Raw genomic sequence first — 26,453 nt, forward strand, 5'->3', positions numbered from 1 at the left:
TTATAAGCATGTCTAAATACTCCTAACAATAAAAATAAATCAGCAAGTATTTGTGTGTTTGAAAAAGGTATGATTGGGACACGATCATACTGAAAACCATATCAAAACACCGCTTAGCACTAAAATACAATTCAATACACCACATAGCACCCAAATGCAAGTTATATTATGAAATTAAGTTGCATTTAACCAAAACTTAATCCAAATAATAATAAAAAGAATCTCTTAACATTTGAAGTACAATAAATGTCATTTCCGAACAACAAATTGTACATACCAAAGTGCATGGATCAGAAATTTAATTTAATTTGTTTTATTCTGCATCTCATATTCAACCAATTTTAAACCAGAAAATATTTTTCCGTAAAAATGCAGCACATAATTTTTACCCCTATTTTGGTGGAGTAAGTATTACAAACCAGCTTCTGTAAAAATTAAAACAATAACACAGAAATCCTCAGTTTTAAAAACGAAATTGGACTAAAAATAAAACTTAAAAATCTAATCTCGTAAAGTAAAAAAAAAAGCAAGATAAAAAAATAACGTTTTCCCAATCAGTTTAATACAAACATAAAGTTTTGATTTAAATTGCTGATTAAATTCATGATGGTCATTGCTTTTTGATGTTTACACGGTGTATTGATATGCTTTTTGGTGTTGTGTTCATTTCATCACAATTCGTAGTGTGATCTTGTGGTTGTCCCTGATGAAGGTAGGACGTGAAGCATGGGCGTCGCAAGGATATATTTTTTTGGGAGGGACTTCAATTGATTTAGTTGTTGAGGAATATCCATCCCCTGGAAAAAAAAGGGGGGGGGGTTGTCCGGGGTCCCTCCCCCGGGAAAATTTGGGGTTTGAAGGTGCAAAAAGGTGGTTTTTAGGTATTTTTCTTTCCTAAAGATTCTAATTATAGTTGGTTGCAAAATATAATTTATTTTTTCTAAAAAATATTTTCAGAGAACAAATTTGTAAAAACACAGTTAACATATCTGCATTCGGTATCGGACCTGATATTGATTTTACACGAAGATCGAATTAAAAAGTGCTCACATTACCACGATTGGACTAAATGCACCATGCGCAACATATGGATGATATCACAGAAATCATATTTTTAATATAACTGCGAAACTAAACATATTATTGGAGGGGACGAAATTGAAGACTTTTATTATTGGGGGGGGACGTGACGCCCATGCGTGAAGTGGCGCGGTCTGGTTCCAGCGTCGTCGTGCCCGCCCGAGCTGGTGCACTACGAGTGCTACCGCCGCCAGTGCGAGCGCAGCTGCAGCAACCTGCAGGAGGAGGACCCCTGCCCCCCCACCTCCATCTGCTTCCCCGGCTGCTTCTGCCCCGAGGGCCTGGTGCGCGACAAGGACCGGTGCGTCAAGCCGTCCCAGTGCCGCGACTGTGAGTAGTGTCACCGTGTCACCGCCACTGCGCGCTGCTCTAGCAGGGTGTCTGCTAGGGGTCAGCGGATACTAAAAAAAAAAAAAAAAAACGAATGGGAGTGTTTCAAGTTTAATTGTGCCTCAAAAAAGTCAAATCGATGGTTGTTCCAATCGAGTGGAGGAGAGATAGATGCGGCGCAAGCGTACAATGAGCGTAACAGGACACATTTTCGTGCGTGCAGCCGGCATTCATCAAATTATTAGACGTTGTGAAGTCAAAATTACATACTTGTGAATAATTGTGAGTGTTACGCTCACTGTGCCTTGCTTCAGCAGGGTGGCTACCAGGGGTCAGCGGATACTCAAAAAAAAAATTACATACTTGTGAATAATTGTGAGTGTTACGGTCACTGTGCCTTGCTTTAGCAGGGTGTCTGTGGATACTAAAAATGGGGTGTGGCTGTCTCATGGACACGACCATGTATTGTACATGAATATGTGTTCCAACAGGTAATATTTTCTATACAAAATATATAATATGGTATTTTTTACTTTAACACCATATATATTCACTGTACCTATTTTACACTAATGTTTCATATATGCAATCGATAGATTTTGACGAGAGCTGACGATTGAAACTGAAACAAACATTGTAGTTTCTCAGAGTCAAACATTTTACTAAATGGAATTCTCGAAACGCAGCAAAATGACCTCAAAATGGCAGTGCTTCCCCCTCCACCATGTGCAATGCATCACAGTCCTCACTTAGCATAACGAATTCTTTGATCCTTTAGCAATCTAGTGGTGTAATTAAATATTGGATGGAGATGATAGATATGTAGCTGCAACACCAAACTGTATCCCCCGATTTTGTTATAATTCATTTTTTTGAATTGCCTCCCACTGTGGAAGCAATTTTAAAGATGTATTCATGTCAAAAAAAAATTACATACTTGTGAATAATTTGGTATTCCATATTCATGAATAATTAAGGGCCATGCATATTTCGCAAAAATATGCAGATACTAGCTGAAAGTTAAAACACTGTATAATCCTCTGTGTTTCGTGATTGGTTGGGTTTCTGCCAGGTACATGTCAATTGTTACAACACCTATCATAATCACAAGGAAGAAACCGCTAGTGCGAATATACCTTTTTGCAGTCTAAAAGGTGCTCAAATTTTTTGGTGAAAAATGCCTGCCTCTATGAATAATTTAATAATCAATTGTACATTAGTTTTTTTTTGTTTGTGTATATAATTATATATATAATTATTTGTTACTAATAAATATCCTTACACCATGTGGGACTCATTCTCAAAAAAAAAAAAAAATTAACATGATTGAAGCTAAGATGATTTATTGAGAAATTTAGATTTGTTTTCTGCAACATTCACACATGAATTTAATATTTAACAATATTAATGTTTTGTGTATAGAATCAGTTATATACGGAAAACTATTTTCAAAATTAAAATTTTAGTGTAAGCTTTTTTTTATTTTCTGAATTTAACATTTTTTATGTTCTGCAATTATTTAATGTGCTCCTTTAATGCTTTGTTGACTATAGAAAACTGATGTTTAGTAATAAAATACAGTAAAAGTAATGATTTTTCTTTTCTTTTCAGGTGTGTGTGATGGTTTCGGAGACCCACAGTACATAAGTTTCGATAGAACCAATTTTGCTTTCAATGGGAACTGCACATACGTCGCTGCACGGGATGTCAAAGAGAACGGCATTCATGATTTTGAGGTAAAGAGGCCATCGTGTCTGATGTAACTAGCAAAAAGTGATTAACTCTTTCCATCTATGTATCTCAATGTGTACATGTTAATATTAGTAACCTTAATTTTTTTCTCTTTACATTTATGTGAAAATTTTATGTGTGATATGGAGCAAGGCAGTCGGGCCCTCATTTCAGAGCTCTTGATTTTTAATTCTGGTCATGCCGTTCTGACTTCAGTTTGTAACATTGCAAGACCCTACCCTCCCCAGTTTTTAAAAGATTAAATATTATATTTTGTCATTCAGAAGGAATCGGCCAGTTATTGTTATGTAAGTTCAACGTTACAGGCACCTAGTTTGGTATTTATATTCTATCCCCAGGAATATTCTTGTAATTAATTTTGATATTTAGTAGTTATTTAATTCAGAAAAGCCTTTCAACTTTATTTTTACTAGTTTTAACTTTTCTGGCTAGGTTGTTAATTGTGATTTTAAAGGTTTTATTTCAATTAAGTATTCTTTTGTCTTATGATTCATGGTGTGTTTGTGACGTGTCTAGAATTTAAATCATTGCTGGTTGTTGAAAGAAAGAAAGACGTGCGGTGACACAGCAGCGCTGAAATGATAGATGATAATTTATCACATCCTGTGTATGAGAGAGACAGAGTATCTCAGAATTGTATCTTCGGTTAGAGATGTGTAAGATGACTAGGGTAAGCTCTCAGCGAGGGGAATCACTGAAAAGTAAATGTAAGAATAATTTGTATAGCCAATAGCAAGGCAGCTTTTCAGGGAAGTCCCCAGTAAACAAATTTTCCAAGTGTTTTTACTGTGCTTTGTTTCATTAGTCGTTGTTTGGGCTGGGCTGAGAGCTTATGCCGTCTTGGCGGTTCGAAAAAATATGTAATTTTGATTGTTTGATATAAGAATTAAAGTATAAATTCATTTCAGACGTTTTTATTTGATAATTATCTATAACGATTCAAAGTCGTTTAACAGAATTTTACACCCCATTACATACCTGCAACCATCAAGATATATTTTTCTAGTTTGGTTTTTTCAAGGAACAGTTGTCTTAGCCGGGCACCGTTGTGACTTGTTACAAGTTTTCAGTGGTTTTTCTACAATCACTTCGGCAAATGCTTGGATGGCTCCCCGCTAGAGGTAGGGACACAATTACATGGTGAATTGCGATAAAACTGAAATAGCACCGCAAAGCATTCGATTTGTGACTCTTCGAGAAGGAAAGTTTATCCTTCGCACATTGGAGACGTGTGTTGTGTGTGTTGATTGCTTAGTGTACAGCCATGAGTTGTGCAAATTTTCTGTAGTATGGAAAAGAAAGTTTTGATTTATTTTAGGACAGTGTTCAATTGTGTTTTTACAGACCACCTTCACCTATTATGTATGTATTAATTACATTTCTTAAAAATTGATATCAATGCTGTTTAGGACTTTTCCGTTTAATTTTTTACTGTAGCGCTCCTGCATTAATGTTTTGTTTCAAACGTTTTCAACAGATTATCTAATAGTGGTCAAAAGTCATGCAAGTGTATGTAATTACATGCTTTTTTTGATCATTTGCCTGCCTGTTACAGTTATAATTTAATGCTAAGTACATAAGTGGTGAGATGATTTGTTGACCCAACAACAAATCAAAGATTATAATACTATATATAATACATAATAATATATAATAATATATAATATAATACTATATATAATAATATTATAATACAATTTACAGGAAATACCTTTAGTTAATGGTAATGAATAATTATAATTTAAAAAAAAAACACACACACACAAAAGATGACGATTCCACTATTCACCTCCTGTCTATCATCAGATCAGTTCGATGGTACCAAATCATTGTATTGTCGTCCAGATTACATACACTTGCAAAGTTTAAAACCGATACAACAATTATAATTAGGTTAAAATCGACAGGGAGTGTGCAGGGCTGCGTCTTAACTCTTAAGACCAAATAATAATTGATGTGTGACTTGAAATTTAGGAACTTAGAAGGTCCTCTGAAGCCTTGATCTCTAAATCGATACCCTGATTCAGAAAGGTGCTATTAGCTTACATTGTGACTTTTGCAGGTTCTGGTGACTAATGGCAAGTGTAACCACGACCAGAAGTCAACGTGTACGAAAGCCGTCTCCATCTTGTTTGAAGACCATGCCATTGGCATTGCTGCTAGTGAAGCAGACTACGCGGTAACAATCAGACTTCCAATTTTTGTCTTCAGAATAATTAGATTATTTAGGATACTTTTTTTTTTTTGAGAGGGTCAGACTACTTGTATAAGATTATGTGTATGCAAGGGATTTGTTTTATTCAGTATAGGGATGGGCCAAACAAATCCTCAATATTTAGAATTCGAAGTACCGTATTCAATATTTAAGGAAATAAAGTAATTTCTAAAAAAATTCAACGCTGATAAAAACTTGCCTCTACTGATGAGATGTGGGGGGAATATAAAAATTGGATGAGACAATATACTCAGGGAAATTTGTTGAAATTAGAGAGTATAAACCTGGTTATGTGCCACTAATTACTATTCTATTGTCTATCTTCTAAGTAGTGCCTACATATTTGCTTTGGGACATTACCCTTATCATGCAGGAGAGGGTGGTGTTTTCTGGGAAATGACACCCCCCAAAATATTATAAAGGGACTGAACACTGTAGAGCTATGACACTACAACAGCTGACCACACAGTGTGATTCACCTTTTAAACTTCGAAAGTCTCTGCAAAAGTATTTTAATTTAAATCTTTAAAATACAAAATTCACAGATTATACTTTTTAATAGGCTGAGGTGGTAATAGTACTATGTACATTGTATAATTATCTGCATCCTCTTTCCCAAAATTAAATCTGTGTGAAGGCACATTTTCTAAGACAATGATTACTGCAGTGATAATGTCATATTAAAATTTGCCAATAGTGATTTGAACCATAAGCAAAATCTGTTATATTTATTTGGTAAAATTTTCATAAAAATCATTGAATTTTAAAATCATTTCAGAAACATTACATTTTGATTTTACCTTGTAAGAGCTATATCATATCTCAAGTGCTCATGACGTAACTACATATTTGATAATGCAAATTTACATGTACTTGATTATTAGCATCTTCTGAAAGATAATGTTTTACTTGTGCACGTAGAATAGTTTAAAAAACTACAATCGTGCTAAGCATTAAATTTAATCTGGCTTAGTGGAGTTTTCTTAACTTCTGTAATAGTTCATGCACTTCTCCAAATTAAAAAAAAACCCTATTCTGAATATTTGTTTTAGAATTTATTTGTTATATGTTTTGCAGTCTTCATAAAAGTGTTGGTTTTATTTATAGCTGGATTGCCCTAAAACTTTGTGTATTTTATGCAACTACATATGAGTATGTTTGTTATTTTATTAATAGTTGGAAGCAATGGTGGATGGCAATGTCGTAACCAACTACCCTCTGAACAGCGATTGGCTTATCCTCGATGGCAGCCCTGAGAAAAAGTTGACCATTTTCATCCCAAAGATACAGCTGGAGGTGTCGTACTTTTTTGAAAATTTTGGTTTCGTCGTACGGCTGCCATCCCATCTGTATGGTGGCAAGACTGAAGGCCTATGTGGTGCGTACAACATTATAACTTACATTTACAGTTTAATTTCATTTATCTGTTTGAAATACTTTTAAAAAATTACATTTGTACATTAAAATATTCAGTAAATTATTAAGGACCTAAAACAAAACAAAAAAATTAAGAGGTATCATTTTACACATGTCCCTTCTTCATCTTTGTTTGAAAAGGAAAATGTGTTTAAGAAATACCACAAGCAAGTTAATTACTACAACTGAAAAAAATAAAATAAGTAGAAAAATGTATCAATCAAGGTCTGTGTAAATATCAGTTTTTATTTTGAATCAAATTTAGATAAAAAAATATCAAAATATTCTCTAATTCTAGAACACTGGCTTCCTACCAAGGCAACTGGGGTTCAATTCCCGGCGGGGTTAAACCCAGATTTCTTTCAAGTGAGAAACATGGCAGGAGTAAAAAAGTTTCACTTAAATGGATGTCGTTATGCAAAAAGGAACCAACCCACATGAAACCTATTCTGAGTATTATGAAGTTAAAGTTAATTATAAATTGTAATTCTCGTATTGATAACCTAATTTGGGTATAATTTTAATGGTCTAGTATAAATACTGATATAATAATAGCAACAACAGTATGATCAACCTAGTACTATTTTAATTTATTTTCAAATAAAATATAACAAAATTGTGGGTTGGTTCCTTTTTTGCATAACTACGTCCAAATGTGGTTGATTTAGTGAACAAATTGTGAACACGGAAAAAAAAAAGCGCAAATGTGAACTTTTTGCAGGGAACTGCAACCACGACCCCGCGGACGACTTGAGGACCAGCGAGGGCGCGCTGACCAACGACACAGACCAGTTCGGCATGAGCTGGCTCCAGGCGGAGCTGTCCAGCAGGGAGGAGTGCAGGAACGCTCCCCCCACGCGCTGCCAGCCGCTGCCGTCCGACGAAGACGTCTGCCAGAACCTGCTTGACGACGCCCGCTTCGGGGAGGTAGGCGCTGCAGGCATTCAGTTTTAAAACAAACCTTTAAGGAGCCCACCTAGTCAGCGGTGTTATTTGTGTAAGTGAGAGGCGGGATGATAAGTATGACTCTCGCGGGCTCTGGACTGGCGCGCAGTCTTCTCGTCGTGCGTAGGGCGACTGTGAGATTTGAGTGGTATGGAGAGCTCTTGTGAAAGTTATAATTCAGGTTTTATTCTTTGTTAAGACTAAACAACTGTACATTACAACATTTAGCTATTCGAATTATATCAGATTGTAGAAGGTAGCAATCGTATGATAATCTATACTAATATTATGAAGCTGAAGAGTTTGTTTGTTTGAACGCGCTAATCTCAGGAACCACTGGTTCGATTTGAAAAATTCTTTCAGTTTTGGATAGTTCATTTATCGAGGAAGGTTATAGGCTATACTATATTATCAATAACATAAGGGATCCTTACTAAAAGTCCAATTTAGAATCAAATGCGTTGGAGGGGGTTAGATACAACATGCAGTACAAGTACGAAGTGTGTGTTGACAATGCCGCAGGCGCTAGAAGTTTATTTCCTATTGCCTATTAACATTTTTACCACGCACTAGATGCCTTATCAGTCTTAATTTTCCCATACAAGTAAAAAACACCCGTGTGATATTAACAACGAAGCAATCAGTACCCTCATATAGAATACATAGAGATAGTGTGAGGTATATATGTAGATATAAAGAGATAAATACAGATAGAGAGATACATAGATATATAGGACTATGGATGTAGATAGAGATAAATATATATTTAGAGAAATGGATTATTTGTATATGTGTAACTACTTCAAACATATTACAAAACAAAACTGAATGAAGCATTGCAATGCATGCCGAGCATTAGCTAGATAATGGAATCTTTTCAATATTAGTAACCCCTTATTTTTCAGTTTTTTTTTCTATATTGCTTTATAAAGTCTAGATTACATACAGACCAGGTAAATAACTATAAACTGGCAGAACAACGTTTGTCGGTATCTGAAAGTGATATAAATTATTTTGCACACTTGACATTCAAATTAAGAAGACAATTACTAACTACATCTGATCTCTAAACAGTTCCCCTTCACCCTGTGTTCAGCCCGGGCAACGCTGGGTACTGCAGCTAGTGATAAATAAATGTAAACAGTTCCCATGTCCCCACTTAAAGGATGCCCCACTCTGCTCTCATTGGCTGTTGTGCCATGTGTTTGTAACAAATAATACATATTTATTTTTCTCCTACGCACATGACCATTCTGAATCAGTAGATTCAAAAACATGGTAGTCAATTCTGGTGCATGCAACCTGCTGTTACTGTCACTGTTATTTTGAAGTGAAACTTCTTTGATGAAGGGGCTACAATTTTCGAGTGTTACGAAAATTAAGAAAATTCTGATCACATAAGGAGAACAGTTAGGTTTGTGGTGGGAGAACCTGTAGAGGAGGAGAGTGCGTCAACGGCGACGTCACTCCGATGCAAGCACTAGCGGTCGAATTGGGGGAGGGGATAGTTACATAGCATAGCATGGTATATACTAGTTGTAACGACCGGAAGGAGAGAGGGAGAAAAAAATGCAGCAGTGATGCTACAGAATTCATGTAACGCTGCTTGTGTTTGTCTACTCCTCAGTTTTCGTAACGGCTAACAATTGACGCTACCATATTTTTTTTATTTCGTTTAAATTATCTACAATTTATTTATTTGTGTGGAAAAGAGTTATTGATTTGTGCAGTTAACTTTAAAAGTATCATTTATTATTATGTGAATAGTATGATTGAAAATGTAAATAATACATCTCTAGCCTTACCTATGTAACAAGCAAGAAGATTCACTTCGTCACGCCAGCCTTCACCACACCCTTAACACTACAGAGGGGTGTGTAGGAACAAAATAAACACAATTAGTCTCTCCCCAAGTCTTTCCCCGCCTGAGGGCCTCAGCTCTGTACGTGGAAAGGGGGAGGAATGTGTGAGGGTGGAACCATAAGAGTCAATACCGGGTAGAGACCATTATTTCGGGCACAGCGTTCAACCATGGGGGTAAGAAGGTAGTGGACTCAATTGTGAATCCAGCCTTACCGGCTCGTTTTTTTTCCCGCCGACAGTGCCACGCCATCGTCAACCCGGAGCCGTACCACGAGGCGTGCAAGTCGGACGTGTGCAACAGCACAGAGGCGGTGGCGGTGGCGTGCCGCGTGTTCGAGGCGTACGCCCGGGAGTGTCTGCGGGAGGGCGTGTGCGTGAGCTGGCGGTCCAGGCACATCTGCCCCTACCGCTGCGACGAAGGCAAGTCGCATACTTGTGCAGTAAAACGTCTCTCAAGGTTTTTAGTGAGAATTAAGATGCGTCCGAGTCGATCAACCCAAGAACCTCGTTCCCAAAAAATATTGATAGGAACATAAAGTTGTCCATGCTTTATCGACTCCCTGTATTAGTTAACACAGTTAAGACCCTGGGGTTTATTCTTAACAAGAGTGGAAGCTTGCAGTGAGAGGTGTGTTTTTCCCGATGGGACCAACCTCATCATTAAAGGAAAAAAACTTTTCAAATGATTAAATTATAATTATTTATAGGTCAAATTTCAATTTCTAAACTTATTACTATTAATGTATTATTATTTTAGCAAGCAAAGTTTTTGAGTAAAAAAAAAAATCAAAATGAGATTTAGTGATTGTAACGCAAAAATGAAAATAATTTACTGAATTTTTCTGTTATGGAAAGTAAATCTCAAAGTACACATCGTACTTCTCACATTATCAGCTTGAGTTAACTTAAAATATAAAATTAAATTACCATATTATAAATAATGTTTGAATGATAGGACAGTTATGTGACTGAATTAGTTCATTTGAGGATTCACCTACCTTATTCAATAAATTTTTGACCTCCAATGGAAAGGAATTCGTTATGAAATGTTGCAACCATGCATTCATGCTAAAAAGTTCAATTGTTTATTTTTGTTTGTGCATATGAGTTATACCCCTATTTTTACTTTTCTAATATCATTGTAAAAACTAATTATTTCAAAAATAAATAGACTATAATTTGGACACAGTTATCGAGGTTTGTACATATTTATCAGTGGTGGCAGTGCACTTCATCATTTCATTACAGATTAGGTTTGTTTGTTTTATTTGTAAATAAATATTGTCTAGCCAGATTAAAAAACAAAGCTACTACCCAAAAAATTACTTCTATTTTCTCATTCAGACTTCCACATTGATAATAAGTTTTAAGTATAATGGTTAAAAAAATGTTTTTCCCATAAATTGAATTATATGTCATGAGAATCTGAATAAATTTTGATTAATTATTTGGAGCTGCTTTGATATATTGTGTAGTGATATTGACTCTAAAAAGTAATTTTTTCCAGTTTTCCATGAGAAATTCTATACATGTAGGTACATGTTCTGTTTACCATAATGCAGGGATGTTGAGAGAAACCAAGAGGCCGGGGGCAAATAATTTTTTCGAGTCCCCCCTCCCCGTTACTTAAGTATAACTTTTCACACCTGCCAGTTAAAAAAAAAAAAAAAAAAACCTAAAGTCTTACCGCGGATATAACTGTAAGCGTGAATTGGTCGTATCACATAAATTGTAAGGTTTCCTGTGAGTTCCTTGTAATTTTCTTCCTATTAGCAGTGAAAAGTCAAGCAGCAAATAAATCTCGAAACTTAACGGTCCCCCCTGGAACCTGGGTCCCCGGGATCTCCCCCTCCCCCTCCCCCCCTCAAACCCTATTTGATGGCCCTTTCAGGATGTCAGTGACACAAGATAATATTCTGAGTGATGGTACAATTTTGAATAAGCTGTACGTAGTATGTATTTAGGCGAATAAGGTAAATATATCTAAACCTTTTTAATTTCATGGAGAAGTGCCGAAGACACTGTTTGAACGATGTTTTGCAGGCCTGGAGTACAGGTGTGGTTCCGGCTGCACGGAAACCTGTGATAACTACGAGCAGTACAGGAAGAACCCGTCGTCCTGTTTGCTCAGCAAGGTCGACAGCTGCTTCTGTCCAGCTGGAAAGGTACCAAACAATTTATTATTGTGCTTTTAAAATCCCTGGATGAATGCAGAAAGCTGAGTACGTACATATCAATGAACATTGTTAAATTTATCAATTTCATCTTTAAGCAAACTTTTAAGCTGCCATAATTTAAAAATAATTGTTATTTTTTGTGTCCCCATCACTTTTTTATCCGAATGTTCTTTTCAATAATCATTTTAAGAAAGTAGGAAAATATTCATGTATGACCAATTAATTAGATATTGAGCTCGAAATGTGGAAGTCATAAAGCAATATAGTTAATTAGTTTGCAGATGTAAAACATGCGTATAAAGAGAAAATATTTTGTTTACCAATTTCTCTTTATGGGCCTTTCGAACAAAAACCCTTATCTGTTCGCATTAAGCTTAATTCTTCCAAGCTACTGATTTCTCATCCTAACTTCCAAACAGGACTCATCAAATCACCACCACTAATACTAACCCTCAAATATTGTGAGTTTATTTCTAGGTGCTGACGGAGTTGGGATTCAAAGTTGTTGGTGTAGGTGGGGTTGGAATTTTAGTCTGGTTACATATCTGCATGGAGCTACTTGTATTTGTTGGTTGATAAAAGATGGGGTTTCGTATTTCAACATTGCCTGATTCGTCCAAGTCCATTGGTTCATCATGGTGATTACGTTAGATCGATAGTTTCTTGTTTGACAGGTTGGTGTGTACACTCAGGTCGTAGACACTGAAATAGAATCAGTATTTGATTTAAAAAGCCCATCATTGAGGGAGCCTGTTTGCTCTTGTAAAATCATAAAAGTGAAACGGGTTAGATTATATTCAGTAAATTTTTGTGGGGTAAACATTGTATTTAGGAAAGAAAAAAAAATCAAACTGCTCATGCTGCCAAAAAATTTAATTTTTAAATAATGTTTCACACAATTAAAAGTAAATGTTAACCTTTCAGATATAATTTTGGAACACGCCACATAGGCCTTCAGTCATTCCACCATACAGATTGCTTGGAGTTGTAACAAACGAGTTGAGCATCTTCTCTTGTGTCCGCAGGTGTTGCGAAATGGAACATGCGTGGAAGAGTCTCGCTGCAAGCCGTGTGATGAAAACGGACACTACTCCGGAGACAAGTGGAATGCCGATGCTTGCACCGAATGCTCATGCACTGGTATAATTTTTAATGTTATAGCACAGAATATCCTCCATGCCTTGCATTCCCACTTGTACAACACCTTTTGTTATCAACCGTTGGAAAAAATACTGTACCTGTTATTTCATGGAATTCAACTTAAAAATTTGTTTGGTATGAACTCAGTTGTTTCTTTAGCAAATCAGGGAACTGTTCCAAGTCCAAACGTCATAAAAATTTTAGTTTTTAAAAGAATTACACTAGAGCCTCGATAATCCGAGCTTGATGGGACCGGGGCCAACTCGGATTATCAGAACCTCGGATTATTGGAAATACGAATAAAAACACGCAAAATCAATTTCTAATACATAGTATGTCGATGTTTTAATAAAAATAAAATACAAACATATTGAAAGGCAGATTAGAAATATATACATAATTATTATTTTTTAAAATAATCTATTATTGTTTTTTGTTTTTTTAATGCTCCTCGCTTCTCAGCTGCTCGTGTGCTCCACTTCTTAAAAAACATTACGTCATTTGGCGTGACGTCATCTTGCTGCTCCACGTATTCGAGTGCCTTTTCTAAGCGTAGAAACCCATCTGCATGGCTAATTTTTTTGTTGGTTTCTTCTTCCCCTTGTTCGTCTTTTTCGGTGTCCTCATCCCGGTTGTTGACCATTTCAATAATTTTCTCATCTGTCAATTCTTCAATTTCATCACTGTCTAACCACTTCTTAACCTCTTCAGCACTGGATTCCATTTCGCAGCCAGGGATTGTCACCATTAAATTCAATAGAGTCATATTATCACAGTCATCTTCAACTGTTTCTTCTTCTTCACTTTGTGAAACTCTCGGTTTTATAAGTTTTGACCAGGATTTCTGTATAGTTTCCTGTTTAATTTCTGACCACGCATCAACTAACCAATAGATAACGTCTTTTATATTAACTGTTTTTAGCATATCTACTAATGAAATTTCTTCTTCTTGCAAAATATATGTCAGAAGCATGCGTCTGTACTTTTTCTTTATTGTCGCAATGACGCCTTGGTCCATAGGTTGAATGAGGCTAGTCACATTTGGGGGCAGGAAAACAGTTTTAATTTCATCACTTGAAAGCTCTTCTACGTTTGGATGGGATGGAGCGTTGTCAATAACCAACAGTGCTTTTCTCGGTAATTGTCGTTCTTTTAAAAAAGTTTCTACTGAAGGAACAAATTCCTCGAAGAACCAATTTTTAAAAATGGTCGTATTCATCCACGAGTTCTTTTGATTTTTGTATGCGACGGGTAGTGCGTTCATATTTACATTTTTAAAAGCTCTAGGTTTTTTTGATTTTCCTATCACCAAGGGACGAAGCTTATGTGTCCCAGAGGCATTGGAACATGGCATAACAGTAATTCGTTCCTTTCTCTTTTTATGCCCAGGAGCGGAAATCTCGTCTTTGGATGCTAGACTCTTGTCAGGTAGCATTTTAAAATTTAACCCAGTCTCGTCACAGTTATATAATTGATCATGTGTGTAGCCCCCTTCTTCGATCATGCTTTGAAATTTTTGAACATAGTTTTCAGCACCAGCAGCATCAGCTGAAAGCTTTTCTCCTGTGATATGCAATTGCCGCACACCGTATCTTTTTTTCCATTTATCCAGCCATCCTTTACTGGCATTAAAATTGCTTTCACCTTCTTGTAATTTATTACGAAAATACTGCGCTTTTTCTTGTAATATAGGCCCAGAAAGAGGGACACCTTTTTGCCGCTGTGCTAAAAACCATGAAAACAAAGCTTCACTTGTTTTTTCGTACTCACTTTTTTTCATACGAGATCTGGACGTTGTAGCCTGAGAAAGATTTTTTTGAGTTTGCCATAACTCCAATTTCTGTCTGTTGCGCCTCCAGTCACCCACAGTAACAGCACTCACTCCTAAATCACGCGCAATTGTTTTTAGCGGCTCACCTTTATCAACCCGCGTCAGCGCTTCTAATTTATCACTTAATGATATTTCAGAATGTTTTCTTTTACTCATACTGGTTCGTAATAGAACTGGGACGTAACTACATAGATGTGCTCACGGCGAAGAACTTATGGAACTAACAATTACCCTCTGGAGGGAACGCGGGGAAGTGACGAGGGGGCGGAGGATCTAGGCCGACGGAGAAAAGGGGTTTCCCCCAATGTTATAAAAATAGATGCTTGCGACTTCTGACAGGGGTGGGCCGCTACCTGCTATGTACAGTCACTTACCCAACTCACCCCATCAGGCCTTCCTCCTCAACATAGCCCTGGCCGTCCCTACATGTATGTGTGTTTGCAAAATTCATATTTTTTTTCTTTCTCATAACCCCCGAAACTGACTCGGATTATTGGGAACTCGGATTATCGGAGCTCGGATTATCGAGACCCTAGTGTATCACTTAAACCTTAGTTTCTTCTTTAAGGTGGAGTTTCACTCATAATGTTGATTTTTTTTTTCTGGTCATAGCTATTAGTTAAAGTTGTGCAATTGATAACAATTATGAACAATTGCATACTTTTTTACACCCATTTTATAGCAATTAGAAAATATCTCTGACAACAAAAAATGCAAGAAATGTATGTATATTGTTAAATTTTCAGAATAAGCCCTTAACTAATAGCAATGACAGGGAGAAAAAAAAAAGGACATATGAGAACCCATCTTTATACAAAGTATTGTTAGGTCGAATAAATTTTTTTCTTAAATCCGAATCTAGAATTCAATTGTTAAAAGTTAAAAGAGTGTCTCAAACCTAAATCTAAATTTTAAGCATCTTTAATAAAATTTTATCTAATAGAAAGAGACAAGACTTTATGTTTGGAGCCTCATTTACACAGTGTGACAATAGGCTAGTAGTCGCTTTTTCTCGTACCACATTATAAACTACAATAAAATACTGCTTTACTTAATGATCTGCACTATTTATACTTGCTCTAAAATGTGGAAAGTGGTATTGTAAACCATGCCCCATTTTCATACTTTAAAAATTTATTAAATATTGACATCACATCATATAATCAAACATTTGGGGAATGTAAGACGCAATCAGTTGTAAGATACAACCCGTTTTCCGAGCTCAAAACGTCACATAGGAGTGTTTTATAATCAAGTAAATTGGGTAACCAAATTTATGGAATTGTGTTTGTTTATTTATTTATTTATCAATTTGTTACATGCTTACCAACGGCATAAGGCCATGGGTGGTAGGCACGATAAACATAAAAAATTACATAGACAAAACAACCACATGAAACAAAATGAATAACATTGAGGACAATACTATAATAACACATACACATGTCTTTAACAATTTCTCAGTAATTTTCATTGAATTATTGTTTAATGCACTTTGTATGTAAGTTGTGCTATGATCAATACTATCTTAATTTGCAGGCACGATGCTGGAGTGCAAGAAGACCACGTGTCCGCCGGTGGACCGGATGTGTAATCCGCCCTTGGTCCCTGTGGTCATCGCAAATGCTTCTGACACTCGCTGCTGCCCAGACTACTCTTGCAGTGAGTTCCCTATCTTCCCACTTGTCACGTTTATTTGTTTTTATTTGTAACATGCCTACCAAGAGTTGAGGCTAGTGAACTCTTGAGATAGGCTCAACACACATACAGATACATGACAGAAGTACCATCAATTCATTAAACTAACAAAGACTCTACATGAAATGGGCATTCATGTAGGGTAGGCACTACATACAGGTAAATACTACATATTTACAAGGCAGGCACCACCTACGAACAATCCAAACCAGACACAAGACATCACAAGAAAAGTTAAAGACAATTTAACAAACTGTAGAAATGCCAGAGTATAAACAATTGTTGGAGTTATTTATTATGTACTTGTTTAGCTACGATATTAAAGTTTTGTTGTTAATCATATAGATTATTAACAAAAAAATTATTTAAATGTATTTTTTTAATGTAAGTAAAAGCTATGCTTTGCCAGCAATGTGTAAAGAATGAAAGCTTTCTAACTTTACATCTTTTGGAAAAGATTAGATTGTCTGGTTCCTTTAACCATAATGATTTTTGCACAAATATGTTGTTTTTGTTTATTATATTATTACTGACTATAAACCACTGTAATCAAGAATAATCTGTGGCTGAGGTTGTTAACATATTACATCTTATTTTAATATTTATTCAATGAGGTTGTGCGCTCATTTTTTAAGTTTGTTTATGCATAGTGTAGTGCTGATATGCGTACTAAGAAAAAAAATATATATAGGATAAGATATTATTGTTTTTCATCTTTAAGGATTTCAATTAATCACTACGTAACATTATACAGCTAAGTTGCTGTAATGAATTTATCCGGTCTTCGCTTGTTTCTTTAAAATCCTAGAAGGGAGGGGTCTGGACCCCCACGGATCTTTCCCCCCCCTCCCCCCCCCCCCCTGGTTACAGTCCCACCAGAGCATCATGTTATCTAATTTAAAAATTCAAAAAATCTAGGAAATGGCACCTTCTTGAAAATACCTTCAGTTGTAATGTGATGCTTGTCGTGTGGGAAATGATTTGCGAACTGAGCAACGTACGTGTGCTTGCTTGCAGGACCTGCTGATGTAAATCCACCGTGCCCGGAGGTGCAGAAGCCGAACTGCAGAGATGACCAGGTCTCAGAACTGATAACAAAGGCTGACAATTGCCCCACGTACATCTGCCGTGAGTAATAGATAATATTTTTAATAGTAGTTAAACTTGAGTTTTTTTTTAAATTGGAAGCTGCAGAAGTGTAATTTATTTTATGCAAGTTTTGTAATTAATGAATGGTCAGAAGTTTAGAGATTCCAAATATGTTAACTACAGTTACCTTTCATTAATAACTTGAATTATGGCATATGTTATGATTTTGATTTGTAATAATACTAATAAAGTGAATATTAGCAATTTTCAAAATTAAATTTGATTGCTTGATATTTTTTTAGGATCTTATGCATGATAATAAAATGTTAAGGAAATAATAAACAGGGTTCGTATGCCTCCTTAATATATCATTTAATTTGCTTATAATTGAATAAGAGCCCTTAAAAATCCTTAAATTCTCTTAATGAAAACTGATAGCATGTAAATAAGGGATAAAAAGAGGTATTTTATTTTAATGTTTTCTGCTTGGCAGCGAATAACACATGAGCAGTACAATTTGCAAATTTCTGGCCACATGATTATGTTTTATCGTATAAAAAAAAGTTTTGAATTTGGTTTTCTAATTACTAGCATCTGACCTTTAAACTAAAAAAAAGGTATGTTTTACTGTTTTACTTCGAACTTGTAAAGTACATGTAATTATTGATCAAATTAAATGTTATGTGTGTAAATTTCAAACACAAATGTTTGCTTGGGTTCGATATGTGTTCCACGGATAATACTTGGACAACAAGGGCTTATCTGTGAGAATTTAAGTAACTGTGCATTGACCGCTTAACATTGTGTTCTCGAGGTATTTTCTGATATCACAAAATGGTTTTCGACCCCCTATAAAGTGGCAAATGGGTCCTTAGAAATCTTCTTAATTTTTGATTGCACAAGAGCGGTACGAAACCATGAGTAAACATTTCTTTTACAGACCATACCTAGAGACCCGGAAAATTCGCGGGTTCAATGACCTCCAGGATAGACTCCAATATCCTCTGCACACTAGGGCAAATGCCAACTGTTCCATTGGCTGCTGACTCGTGAGTCGTCTCGACTGGGTATGGCCCCGTGTGATTTGACACTTCTACGAGCGAGGGGGGGTCTAATTAATTGGGCCCTCAGTCCTCCGAGATTAACAGTGGACCAATGACAGAAGCAGCACTAAGGTATAATTTATTTGAATTTTAGCATAACATGAAATGAACCCGCAAATTTTTTTCGGGTCTCTAACCATACCGTTAGAATACCGCGTATTTAAGTCACTTAATAATGTTTGAACAGGTCATTTATGATATGCTAACTATAAAATTCGAATTTCTTCTTTCCCCCCTCCCCCCCCCCCCCCAATCTACATCTAGCCACGTAAATGTTGAGAAGACTACAGATTTAACACCACCCCCCGAATTCTGAAAAATATGAGCGGTTATCATCGCACGAGTATTTGTTGTTGTTGCCCGGCAGGCTGCAAGACGTCGGAGGAGTGCCTCCGGGACTCGGAGGCGGAGATGGAGTTGGGCGTCATGGCCCAGGACGAGCCCCCGCTCAGCCCCGGGTTCCAGCTCGTGCTCGACACGTCCGGCTGCTGCGAGCGGAGCGTCCGCGTCTGCAACCGGACCGCCTGCCCCGGGCCCCCGCGCTGCCCGCAGTTCCACGACCTGGCGGAGCTGCCCGCATCGGAGGGGCTGTGCTGCCCCTCGCACTCTTGCGGTTAGTTCTCGCTCGCGACCTAGGGCCGGAGCGTCCGTGCGGGCGAACCAGGCGACCGCCCAGGGCGCCAAGTAGCTGGGGGCGGCGCAGCACGACACACAGCAGCTGACATGACATGTTTAACGATTACTGAAACTAGATGAAAATGGATTTTTGTAACAGTTCGGAATGTTCATATTGATATAAGTAATTATTTAAAGTCCACGGTGACCTGTTTATGATTTGTAATAAGTAAAAAAAGTAAAAAAAAAAACATGCCTGCTTACATTTGATCGTTGACAAAATCGTAGGCGTACGTGATGTATTTTGAGGCAAGGAAAAATTTTTTTTGTGGTGACCGGCCGGGGGGGGGGTGCATTAAGGTTTTTCGCCAAGGGCGCCAATTCACCTTGCACCGGCCCTACTCGCGACGTCCCTGTCGCCAGTTCGAGGCAGGCTACTATTCACGCCTTAGTGACGGCGTACATAGCAAGTTTTACGTTTGTTTTAGACCTACGTCATATTTAACTATAGATTATAACTGCTGAATGTTAAATATTTTTTAAACCTACCCCTCTTGAAGTTTTTTTTTTACACGTATTGCAAATGTCTCACATATTCGCTTTGCCTTGTTTATTATTATTTGTTTTTTTTTTGTTGATCCTACTTTTGATTATATTGAAAAATATTTATTTATATTTCCCTTTCAAAATTGGAATATTTTAACAAAATTATAATTCACATAAAAAAAATTTGCAACTTTCACTTTAGTATTAGTTTTCTACTTTCTCAGAAGCCACTACACTTCACATGTACTTATTCTTTCAATGTGTATTGGTTATTATACGTGAAAATATTTTTTTTTTGTGGAATTCTGATTTGTCATTCGTATTCGAGAATAATTTTTTATTTGTACTTGTATTCAATTCGAACTAAAAAAACTGATGTCCGCCTACACAGGCCTAGTTGTGATGAAGAGCTTCGCGTACCACCTCACTGCTACTAGATCTAACTCATGCTGGGGCATTGAACTCACAACCGTTGCCCCATTAGCAATCACTGAGGACCAATAGACCTTGTGATTTTGCAGGTCACTTAGGCTAAAGTAGCTGTGTGAAGTTTACAGGCTGTGATAATTTTTATTTTTTTCAAGGTGAATCACAAAATTGTTCATATTAGCACTACAATACTCATTAAAGTTGTAAATGGTATAATCTTGTTTCAGAACCTCCAACTGATGTCTGTCTCTACGAATATGAATATATTGCCAACTCGAAAGGCGGTGAAAGGAAACGAAACCATACTGAAAAGTTCACCGTGAAAAAAGCGGTGAGTAAAACATTTAGGTTTTGTGAGTTCTTTTTTAAAGTCTGAATGACTGTTTGCCTCGTTTTGGTATCGAGCATGGCATGCAATATTTTACTGCCCTGTACATAATAAATTTTTTTAACAACTTTCATGAAAGCTTTAATTATATTATACTGTAAGAACAGTTTTTTATAGCAACTTGAATCATATCCATTGTACAGAGTACAGTAGGCAGTCTTAAACTTACTGCATTACCAACCTAATGTTCTGTTCAGTGTGTTTTCTGAAAAATTCTTCACATTCGTTTATCTTCAAATTGGGATAGGTTAGGACATTAAATTACATAAATAAATAATAGTTTAAAAAAAAACACGCTTTATATAGAAAACCAAACTATAAAATAGAAAATTTTAATCAATTTGAATTAAAAATAGTGTAAAATAAAAAAAGTGTGGGGTGCATGGTGTCAATAGTTATAATGATTGTATTGACAGATATGAGTAGAAGGATTATCATTTCGATAATATCTTAAAAAGCACCCCACGCTTTTTTTTTTTAAATAAAATACTTTTTTTTATACTATTTTTAATTCAAATTTATAGTTTGGTTTTCTATATAAAGCATGTTTTTTTTAGTTTTTTAAAACTACTATTTATTTTCTACTTTTTAGTCTGGTTTATTTATAATTTATTTAATTTATTTTAGTTTAATTTAAATTTTATTTAATGATATACTGACCTTGGCATAGTTTGGAGTATTTGTAACTGCTTGGTGTAGATTTGCAAGTTGGTGTTCGAGTGGAATTTCAAAAATATGCCCATCAGGTGTAGCTATTGAGGTTATGCATGTGGTGTTTGATTTCCCATCTGCTGTTGGTTTCACAGCAAAATCAAACCTCAATTTTTCCATGTTTCATGTAATATTTATAGAAAATGTTGTTTTATAATATGTTTCACTCTTGGTTAATTGGTAAAATGAAACAAAGACGTAATTGTGTTTCTCTATTTAACGAAAGTAACAATATTTAAAGTTCTTATTTCAGGTTTTTTTTCATATATTTACAAATATTGATCATATTATCTTCAAGAAAGTATATTGTTCACAATAATCATAACCCACTCTCACTTTGCATTTAATTAAATGTCACAATATTTAGTAGGCTTTGTTTATATTGCGCCAAAGACAAACTGAAAGAAAAGAGTTCGCACGTGAGCGAAATGGTTTTCTTTACAATGCGCGAACGCTTTTCTTTCAGTTTGTCTTTGGCGCGATGTAAACAAAGCCTACTAAATATTGTGAAATTATATATGAATTGACAAAAAAAAATCTTACTTTGCAAATTGAACAATGGAATAATCTTATCAAATTAGTGTGTTGTCATCGGTCCTCGATAAATCTACAAAGTAAGAATTGAAATTCTGGCCGTTTAAAGTGGGTCGAAATCGCACCCAAAGGAGTCGGTTACAAACATACAGGTGAAGCTAATATAAAGCGTGTAAAAATATCTAAATCGTTGTTAGAAAAGTATTAAAATTATTGAATAATGTTAAAGCTTAATAATAAAAATTTTGACATAACGCCAAGTAACTTTTGTCTACTATATGTGTTTTTAATTTTATTGGTGTCCCGTGGCACCACATGACCTCTCAACTGGTAACCTTGCATTGTTTCCCTGGATGATATCGAGACGGCCTGTGCGTGTGTGCCCGCAGCCCGGGAGCTCCTGGCAGGACGGCCCGTGCCGAGAGTGCCGCTGCGCCGGGGACGCGCCCGGGGAGTACCGCCCTGCCTGCTCCGTGACGCGCTGCGCACGGCCGGAGGACGATCCCGGCGCGGCCGACTACGTGCTGGACCTCGTGCCGGTCCGCGGCCAGTGCTGCCCCGAGGCGGCGCGCGTCGCCTGCCGGGACGACGACGGCAACGTCCATCAGGTGACCGGGAGGCCCGACGCCATGTCCACGTACTGAAAAAAAAAATTGGTTGCTTGTAAAGTCGGTTTACGGACGATAGTTTAACGTTACAACAAAACATTGCATACTTTTATGAATAAAATTGAATCATTTTTATTTTAATAATAAAAGAATAAATACTTGAAATTATACTAGTAATCAGATTTTTAAAATGCAAGAATAACTAACCTTTATTGCCAAAATTGTTGTTGTAATAAGCAATGAAAACCACATTAACTTTTCACTTCACTTTATAAACAGTCGACGAAACAGTTCACGTGTAGATGTAAGTTGTGTGCTGCCGCTGTCTTTCTTCTCTTCGGACGCATTGGCCAATCGAGTGGAAGATAGATAGATGCGGCGCAAGCGTACAATGAGCGTAATGGGATACTTTTTCGTGCGTGCAGCCGGCGTTCATTGATTTACTAGACGTCTCGTCAAAAAAATCAGGCAAAATCGGGGAAGTTGAAAATCGGTGAGGAAATGCTCATGAAATCCTGGAAAAGTCACAGGGATTCCCTTATAATAGTAATGTCTTCTCATTTAGTAAAATTATATTAAAATATTTATAGCAGAAACGAAAGACAATTGCCGAGCAAAATACTGCTGGTTGGGGACAAAGTATTAGCACGCTAGACAAGAAAACTATACCTGAAGTAGTTTTACATATTTTGACATGCAGGTCCAGAGGTAAACTGTGAGATTTGCTTTTTTTTCGTTCTGTACAAAAATGAGCAGTGTTGCGCCTTGTTGCTTATACTATTGTTTTAAAGTTACATGCATTTTGCATGTTCTACGAAATAAAAAAAATTTATATCGTGAACTTTTTCTGTAGGCAGGTGTCACCTGGCCTTCGTCGTCGGGCGACCGATGCAAGATTGTCTCGTGCCAGTCTGCTGCGGATGGTAATGTGCAGAAGGTCACAATCGAGAGAAGTTGCATCAAGTCCTGCGATCTGGTACGTAATTGAGAAATGCAAGATTATATAAGTTATTTTGTTTTGTTTTGGTCAAATCATTATTAAAATTCATAGTAAGGAACAAGATTTAATGAATGGTTTTATTTTTAGGCCATTTTCATCTTCATAATATGAAATTTTGTGTTATTGCTATTATTTGTATAAATAGTGCATTATTCAACAAATATGAAACTAAAATAGTCTCATTTTGACTGACACATGATCCACTTTTACAATAAAATGGATAGTAATTAGCATATCTAGATCAGTACTACTCAGAAAAAAAAAATTAATAGGCAAATTTTTGTGCCAATAAGAGATTTTATTTTTAACAACTTAATATTAATTTTTTTTTCAAACCCATTTAGTTAGTAAATTATGGTACAAAAGTCAACTTAATAAATTATATTAAATGATAAAAATAAAATTTGAATAATTTGAGTTAAGTTTTGGATTAAGTTAATATTTTCAGCTATATTTCAGTGCTAAATTGTATATTAACTTTCATTTCGGTGTTAAATGTTGTTTTGACCTGTTATTTTGGTTTGATCTATTTCACCATATAATCTTGTCCCTATTCATAGGTTCTTGTGTAATAATTATTTTTTATAAATAAGTAAAAAAAAAGTTGTATTTGTTTATTATTTTAGGTCTAATAATTTTAGAATTTTACCTCTGTCACCATTTTCTTATTAGGAATTTAGTAACATGAATAATTTATTATAATTAGTATCCAAGACATTGTTATCTTAGGTAGTGATAGGCAAATTATAAATTGGTTATTCAGGATCACAACATCTATCAGTCAGGACTGTTTATCCTATTAAAACAATAGGTCCCTAGATGTATGCACGTACATTTTCCGTTATGTAAGCTTAAAATTTAACAATTAAGTGCTAAAAACCAGCTCTTTTTAGACATAAATAAAGTATCCTTGACTGAGAGAGTTTAGAAAAAAAATGTCTGTCATATAGATCTGTGTCTTATCTTATCAAAAAGTGTTCCAGTTTTGGCTCTTTATTTCACTGCGGTTGATTAAAAGCAATAATTAAGAAATTTATCAACATTATACCTTTTCTGTAAACATTATTGAGATTTATTTTTCACTTGGTTAAGAATCTCAAAGTATTGCCTCTGCTTGAGTGAAATAAGTAGTGCGCAACATAAGATTTTCCTCTCCTGTAAACATGTTGGGTTTTCTGAATTTACATCTTATTTTTAAATATTTCCAGCAGTTGCAGTATATCTAAGGTACATAGAGGTAATCGTTCATCAAACTGGTCAGCATAATCACGATAGAAAAATTTAAGTAAAACTTTTTTTTTTTTAGTTTTTTACATTTACATATTAGTACAAAATTGCCAATAGCACAAGTGCTCATGGTCCCACATCTCTAGAAAAGAACTCACAGAAATAAAACACTTTCTTGTGCAAACACGTTTCATTGATTGGACCAGCTTCCTTACATAAAAGTTGTTTCATTATAATATGGTAATATGGATTATGCACACAAAACTCAACCTGTTTCAGGTGAGTCATTATTTATTAGAGTGTGAATGGAACTCTTTTATTGATTAGGATTTTTGCTCTAAAAGTTTCAAGAAAAGAAATCGTGTTTCATTACACCCCTGATACTAATGAAAATAAAAAAATAACCTTTTAACTTAGCTGTTCATAGAAGTTTCTCTTTTTTTACTTCGAAAAAATAAAAAAAACGGGTCTTGGAAATACTTTGATCATCATGTAGAGGTGTAAATCCTAGGGTTTCCGGTACGAGCCGTCCCCTCCGGAGTCCGCCGAGTGTTGCGGGCAGTGCAAGCAGGTGGCGTGTGTCGACGACGGGAAGCTGTACGAGAAGGACTCCACCTGGTACTCACCAGACCACTGCACCAAATACAACTGCCGCAGCGCAAACGGATCCGTGAGTTTCAGCGACGACGCCGACCCCGCTACTGTAGTCGTTCACTTTCTCTAGCCAGTGTGTTTGGTACTTAGTGTGAACTCTTGCATATAGAACTGTGTTGTGAGTTAACTTTGTGGCTCTTGTACCGGGCCGAGTGATAAGACACAGTTTAAAATCACCCGCGCCCCAACTTTCTACAGTTGGCACCATGTTGGAACACCGCAAGTGTTGGCGTCCATAAACCGTGAGAGTGGAATCCCTGCAGTGAGAAACAAAAGACAGTCTTCGTTTCGATCGGCATGATGGTATCGTGTAATTTATGTTGCATCGTCGGTTAAAAACTTCTCGATACAGTCCACATATATTTATCAACATTAACACAGTGCATAGTGCCGGCTATTAGCATTGTCCTTGTTTCAGTGTGCTATACTGCCAGATACACCCAAAGAGCGATAAGTGTTTTTACATTAAATTTCAAAACCCAATGAAATATATCTACTTAAAAAAATCTTATTACATGCGTTATATTAGCTTCACCTGTATGTTTGTTTGTCTGTCCGTCTGTAACTCTTTCGACTAAGAGTGAGTGGCTCATCACTGTAAAATGTCCCACCAATTTCATTACGTTCGTTAGCCGAGCGGTCTAAGGCGTGCGACTTCTGTGACGTCAGCTTTCGGATTCAGCGATCGTGGGTTCTACTCCTGGCCACGCCGAAAAAAAAAAAAAAAATATTTTCCCGGTAAATTCTAAGATTATATCCATACATCTAACTGTAAATGATTCGGAGAGACTTTACCATTTCTTTGTGACGTTGCAACTCCAAATAGTTATCTCAGATGGTAATAGGTAGTGTCGGTAACTCATTTCCCTATGATAATTATACATAAATATAGTTTAAAAAACTAAAAAAACATGCTTTTAAAGAATATCAAACTAAAAAGTTAAAAATAAATATAGTTTAAAAAACTAAAAAAACATGCTTTTAAAGAATATCAAACTAAAAAGTTAAAAATAAATATAGTTTAAAAAACTAAAGAAACATGCTTTTAAAGATTATCAAAGTAAAAAGTAAAAAATAATTTTAAAATTTAATTTATGACAAT

General features: G+C 36.0%; 1 protein-coding gene across 4 annotated transcripts in view; it reads left to right on the forward strand.

The window, feature by feature from the left end:
• Positions 1–26,453, forward strand: part of LOC134536901 (hemocytin) — a 154,636-nt gene that overhangs the window by 116,739 nt on the left and 11,444 nt on the right. For all 4 annotated transcript variants that reach the window (XM_063376975.1, XM_063376978.1, XM_063376977.1 and 1 more), the window contains 15 exons: positions 1,225–1,410; positions 3,022–3,146; positions 5,225–5,341; positions 6,554–6,755; positions 7,515–7,720; positions 9,841–10,021; positions 11,645–11,766; positions 12,804–12,918; positions 16,289–16,411; positions 17,465–17,575; positions 19,007–19,252; positions 20,457–20,560; positions 22,252–22,470; positions 23,324–23,446; positions 25,209–25,367. In XM_063376975.1, the coding sequence (XP_063233045.1) occupies positions 1,225–1,410; positions 3,022–3,146; positions 5,225–5,341; positions 6,554–6,755; positions 7,515–7,720; positions 9,841–10,021; positions 11,645–11,766; positions 12,804–12,918; positions 16,289–16,411; positions 17,465–17,575; positions 19,007–19,252; positions 20,457–20,560; positions 22,252–22,470; positions 23,324–23,446; positions 25,209–25,367 (2,339 nt within the window). The remainder of the gene's footprint in view (positions 1–1,224; positions 1,411–3,021; positions 3,147–5,224; positions 5,342–6,553; positions 6,756–7,514; positions 7,721–9,840; positions 10,022–11,644; positions 11,767–12,803; positions 12,919–16,288; positions 16,412–17,464; positions 17,576–19,006; positions 19,253–20,456; positions 20,561–22,251; positions 22,471–23,323; positions 23,447–25,208; positions 25,368–26,453) is intronic.

The sequence above is a fragment of the Bacillus rossius genome, chromosome 11 (genome assembly GCF_032445375.1).
Source record: "Bacillus rossius redtenbacheri isolate Brsri chromosome 11, Brsri_v3, whole genome shotgun sequence".
Lineage (NCBI taxonomy): Eukaryota > Metazoa > Arthropoda > Insecta > Phasmatodea > Bacillidae > Bacillus > Bacillus rossius.